We start from the raw sequence: 5943 nt of genomic DNA, 5'->3' as shown, positions 1-5943 counted from the left end.
ATCTAAAAAGTTATCCAAGTTGTAGCAAATCGTATAAAAAGTAGTAAATAGTATAGATTTTAGTAGATGAGTGAGAAGCCTGTCAAATTTACGTAAATAATAGTTTTAATAATAATTAAATTAGTCTATTTTGTAAAAATAGTTATAATAATAATCTAAATAATCTACTGTTACCTTTGTTTTAAACATAGAATTTAAGTTAGAATCGTCAATTTTGTATTTGTTTGTTTTTGTTAATATAACCAAAAACTGTGATTTTCTTCTGAAGTGTCTGATTAAATCTTTCAGAAGTCCCATTATGTTGAGGAGTATCTGGGCATGCGGGTTGAATTTCAATACCTTCCCGAGTTAATACCTCTTAAGTATAATCTCCCATGAACTCAGTACCTTGATCCGTTCGGAGGTAGCAAATTTTTAGATTTGTTCCTAATAAATTTCGTGAAGTCGTTATAAAACGATCTAAGCATTGACCAGTAGCGTCTTTCATTTTCATCGGATACGCTAGGGCCATTCTTGAATAGTCATCAATAAATACAACTATGTATTGATAACCAAAAGGGTGTGTTGAAGGTGAAATTTTTCCCATAACATCAGAATGTATAATTTGCAACGGTCGTTCAGCTCTACTTCTCTGGTTCTTGAAGGGTAACTTTGATAGTTTTGTGAGAGCACAAATTTCAAATTCGCGTATTTCATCATCAAAAATTACACTCTGTAAATCTTTGTTATCCCTCAACAAACTTTTAAATTTTAAATGCCAAAGCATCGCTTTACTTGTTTTTACAGATTCTGAAAATGATTTATTTAAAAACAAATCATCATCTAACAAATCTACAGATGGAAGTTCATCCAGGTTCGATATTTTTCTATTTGTTAGGTTTGTGTCGAATTCTGTAAAAACATATTGATCACTCGTATTATTTTCTTTTACGGTCGTTTTACACTCGTTATCTACAAGATCATTAATATATAATTTAACAGTCTCCGAAGTGTTGTCGTTTTCTTTATTCATTTGAATATCAATATTCAAAATTTACTCTCAGGTAAATTATTATCGTCTTTTTCGTTAACTATGGTTTCATTTGATACAGTCGTGCAACCTTCGTTAATCATAGTTTCATTTTGTTCAACTACGCTCGAATAAAAAACAAACACATTGGAAGAATTTGCTTGTTTTTCATTGCCTTTCTTATAAATTTGTTTTTCATGGTCTTTCTCATCAATTCGAAATTTCATAACCCAGTAGGGTTTATCATACACACCAGAAGCATAAACTTCTTTCGTCTTTGGGTCATGAATATTCACACACTCTTTATCCAAATGGGTTGACAACTCGGCTTCCGCAAATTTCCTTAGTGAAAGTAAATTTTTGGAAAGTGAATCTGTGTAGACGGTGTTGTCTAACACAAGCGATTTTTTGTTATCAGCGTTTGAAATTATATTAACTGTGCCTTTTCCCTCAGCAATCAAATCAGCTTCATCATTTTTGTTCGCGCACTTAATAATACTCGTTTTCGTTTTTTCAAAAGCACTGAAAATTTTTTTCGTATTCGTTAAATGTTCAGTGGCTCCTGTATCGATAATGAAAGACACATGTTTTTTATTATTCTTATCACTATTTACATCTTTATCATTCGAGTATTGTAAGAAATATGTCGACAACGACTGTTTTCGATTTTCAATTTTAGGATCTAATTTAATACTATGTGAAAAAGAATTTTCGTACGTACCTTTAATATTTTGATGATTTTTAAGACCTTCGTTCGTTCCTACTCGAGAATTATTTTGTGTCGGCTCGTTTTTGTTTGACTGCCGTGAGTTGTCAACGGGAGTTGGTTTTGAATTGAAATTATATTTGCTTGGATTGTTTCATGTGACCGCTGTCACCGCATTCAAAACATCGTTCATTTTGACATTTAGTTTTGTATAATGCATCCCGTTTTTTCTCTTCAGGAAGAGGAATTGAACCAGGAACAGTCTCATAATTGTGCACGATTTCCTCAAATCGGTCCAGAAAACTATTAGCAGTTTCTCGACTTGCATTATATTGTATCGCATACAATTGCTTTCGGGCTGACACACTCGTAACGTTGACCTCACAACATTTAATTTGTTTGATTTTGCTTAACAATTCGACGGGATCTTTTATTTGAAGAATTCTATTATGACATGTTTTATCTATTCTATTTATTAAAATATCGCAGACTTTGAATTTATGCTTTTCTTTTAATGTATCGTTCAAACCTTCGGGAACATTTACGGTTCTATCTATAACATATAAACAAATCTATTGTGCAAAGCTCGGATGTTAAAAATTCATAGAAGTGATCAAATTTAACCCATGATTCTAACTTATAATCATGTTTTGAGCTCGTATCTTTGCCGATTAATTCGATCTTTATGGCTTGTTTTACCCGATTGGCAATTGTTTGCGGTTCGCTAGTTTCATACTTTGTGAGTGTAAAACAGTTTTGGTCGGAAAGTTTTGAGGAAACATCGTATGATCATTTTTTGGACTAGATTGTTTTTGATCTAAAATTTTGGGAACTGTCGTTAATGGAAGTTTTTGGTCAGAAAGAAGCGCTACCATTGTTAAGACTCCACGCTAGGGTGGTCCAAAAAAAGTAAAATCGGAATTTCAATGCTCTCACCCCTAGGATTGTTGTATATGGAAAAAAATACCCCTATTTTTTTTTTAAATAAAAAAATATTTAGAGGTCGCTCAAAGTATAGTGCTAAATTATTTATTTAATCATTTTTTTAAATTAACTATTTTTTATAGTACCCCAAAAAAACCCCATAAATTTCTAAATTACAAAAAAATCGTTAAAAAATATTTTTTATTATTTTTCCTAGATTATGAATAAATAACACAAATATTGATTTTTAAACATTATTCCATGTAATTGCTAATTTGTTTAAACAAATTATTATTGTTTATTTACAACTTTTTATCTAATTGAGCTAAAGAGTTTCGATTTTTTCTCAATATTGCAACTTTTCAGGCCGAATGTAACCAGTCACTATCAACTAACTAAGAATATTAATTTTACTAATTGTTTAAACAAATTACTATTGTTTAATTTTATTTTTTTATCAAAATAAGCTACAGAGTTGCGACTTTTTTTTAATTGTACATTTTATTTTTTTTGTGAGGTTTTAATTAATGTAAGACTTAATTATCGAGTAAAAATTGTGAACCATTAATTTATTATTATAAAAATGATAAGTACAAAATTTTTTATTTACGTCATTGAAATTACTACTACGATAGCTTCAAATTTAAAATATCAATTTGTTTAAACAATTGGTAAAATTGTAATTCTTAGATTGTTATTAGTAATTAGTTACATTTGGCTTGGAAAAATACAAAATTGAGAAAAAATTGCGACTCTGCAGCTCAATTTGATAAAAAGATAAAATTAAACAATAGTAATTTGTTTAAACAATTGGTAAAATTAATATTCTTAGTTATAGTTGATAGTAACTGGTTACATTCGGCCTGAAAAGTAGCAAAATTGAGAAGAAATCAAAACTCTTTAGCTCAATTAGATAAAAAGTTGTAAATAAACAATAATAATTTGTTTAAACAAATTAGCAATTACATGGAATAATGTTCAAAAATCAATATTTGTGTTATTTATTCATAATCTAGGAAAAAACTTTAATAAAAATAGTAAAAAATATTTTTTAACGATTTTTTTGTAATTTTGAAATTTATGGGGTTTTTTGGGGCATTATAAAAAATAGTTAATTTGAAAAATTATTAAATAAACATTTTAGCACTATTCTTTGAAGTCTTCTGAAGAGAAACTGAGTTTGCTGAATAAAAAATGTTGATTTTCAAGGATTCTATACCAATTCTACGAAAAAGTGTTTTTTCCCATGCATTTTAGATGGGAAATTTTCAGCGATTTGAGCGACCTCTAAATATTTTATTATTTTCAAAAAAAAATAGGGGTATTTTTTTTCTCCATATAGAACAATTCTAGGGGGTGAGAGCATTAAAATTCCGATTTTATTTTTTTCCCATGTATTTTTGGACCACCCTACTACACGTGCATGGCCCAAAAACATACTAATCTTTAAATTATGATATTCCTGTAAAAAGTAATGTCAGAAACTTAACAAATCTACCGTTTGAAAGCTTATAATATTCTATGTTAAATGATATACAATTTGAAATTTTAGAAAAATTACACAAAGAATTTAACAATCGACAAACTCGAAAACAAATTAAAAAATGAATATTTTTTGAAAATTTTTTAAACTTGGACATGTTTTTTAAAAATTGTAGACAAAATTTAAAACTTATATAGGTGTCATCCTTCAAGTCTCATCTTTAATTAAGGACCAAAATAGTTAAAAAATCTTGTTCGGTTCGCGAGATATCATTATAAATGTCAGTGCATGTTTTTGGACAATTGCATTGAATTAGTCATTTTTGTATGGTTTTTGACAATAAGAAGGCTCGCGAATAACATGAAGAGGCTTATGAGGAAGTTTATAACTTACTTTATTGACCTAGGATAGCAAATTAAAATTTAGTAAGCTCTTATAAAAAACATTTAACAATAAATCTGAAAAATTATAGTTAAACTTTAACTGCGTTTTTCTCAAAATACAATTACGTAAGATTTTTTTAAAAAATGAGACCCTAAAAAACCCGTTTAAGGAGTATCAAGCAAATCTAAACAATTTTTAAACTTTTTGTTCACCATATTGGATCCGCCATTTCTAATTTTCAAAAACTGACATTGGATTCAGATTCAGCGACCCTGAAAATCCCCAAATATTGAGTTTCAAGCGGATCTAAACAATTTTTAAACTTTTTGGTCGCCATATTGGTCGCCATTTTTAAATTTTTAAATCTGACATCAAATTCAGATTCTGCGATCCAAAATGCTATAGTACACTCATGAAAGTTGAAATTAAATTTGATTTGGTACATTTTTTTAAGTTGCTTGTATACACAATTCACGATGGATATACTAAAAATTACTTTTTTCAAAAATCCCTCGATGGATTATTTTAATTTTTGTTGCAAAATACTCAGGGACGTCTCCAGTGTTGGAATCCACAAAAAAATCCAATTTCGCAAGACTTTTTTTTAAAGTTGGTTCAAGCCCACCGTGTCTTCTGAACCTCGATGTTTTTGGAACTCGTATAGAAGGTGACACACCTACCAAAGAAAAAGTCGTTTTATTGTTTTTGTCGTCGACGACAACGCTCGAACCTTTTTTTGAACACATCGTTCTCGCTAAAACTAAATCAGCAGTTAACATCGTAAAAATTAAATTTCGTTTACCTTTGTGCTCTTCGACTTTTGAATTAAGTGTGGTAGAATTCACTAAATTATAGTCCAGGAGTTGCTGCGTGTTCTGTGACTCAAATTTCTCACTTTCGAATAAATGATTTTCGGCTTCCTCGATATGCTCAAGATCTTCGTGCATATTGCTACCCTCGTTATTTGATTCATCCATGTCGAAATGGTTTTCGGCGTCGCCGTCGCTTGGATTGTGTGTCTGTTCTAGAACTTGAATCTGTCCTTTTAGAGATTCCCACTCGTCTTTTAGGGAATTTTTACCTTTAAATAAAACATCGTACATTACATCAAAATACACACTCGTTTACTTTGTTTTCATTCAGAATAAAACAGAAACTTTGTAATGATCGTGATTTTTAATTGCCAAAAGAATAGCTCGCCGGAAGGAGTCCGGGTACTTAGTTTAGTTAAATTTAGCAAATTAGTCTTAAAATCTTTATCAAAACAGTATTTAAGTTAAGGACCGTTATATACTATGATTTAGAGTAAGGTGTAGTCATTAATAAGTCATAAATTAAACCTTCGTAAGAAAGTATATTTTAGTAACAAATAAAAGAATAACAAAATATTATAAACAAAATAAATTTAGATTAACAAAATAAATTGTAGAAAATACT

The 5943-nt window shown here is 29.4% G+C and overlaps 1 protein-coding gene across 1 annotated transcript; it reads right to left on the bottom strand.

Annotated features, from left to right (window-relative positions):
* Positions 1 to 4896: 4896 nt before the first annotated feature.
* LOC122512735 lies at positions 4897 to 5628 on the bottom strand. Its single transcript, XM_043628766.1, has 2 exons — positions 5309 to 5628; positions 4897 to 5182 (listed from the first exon to the last, which is right to left on the bottom strand). Exons 1-2 carry the CDS (start codon positions 5607 to 5609, stop codon positions 4992 to 4994), a joined length of 492 nt encoding a protein of 163 aa, XP_043484701.1. The 5' UTR covers positions 5610 to 5628; the 3' UTR covers positions 4897 to 4991.
* Between the last annotated feature and the right edge of the window lie 315 nt (positions 5629 to 5943).

This window comes from Leptopilina heterotoma, unplaced genomic scaffold (assembly GCF_015476425.1).
Source record: "Leptopilina heterotoma isolate Lh14 unplaced genomic scaffold, ASM1547642v1 Lhet_125, whole genome shotgun sequence".
Classification (NCBI taxonomy): domain Eukaryota; kingdom Metazoa; phylum Arthropoda; class Insecta; order Hymenoptera; family Figitidae; genus Leptopilina; species Leptopilina heterotoma.
This window is presented reverse-complemented; position numbering and strand designations above follow the sequence as displayed.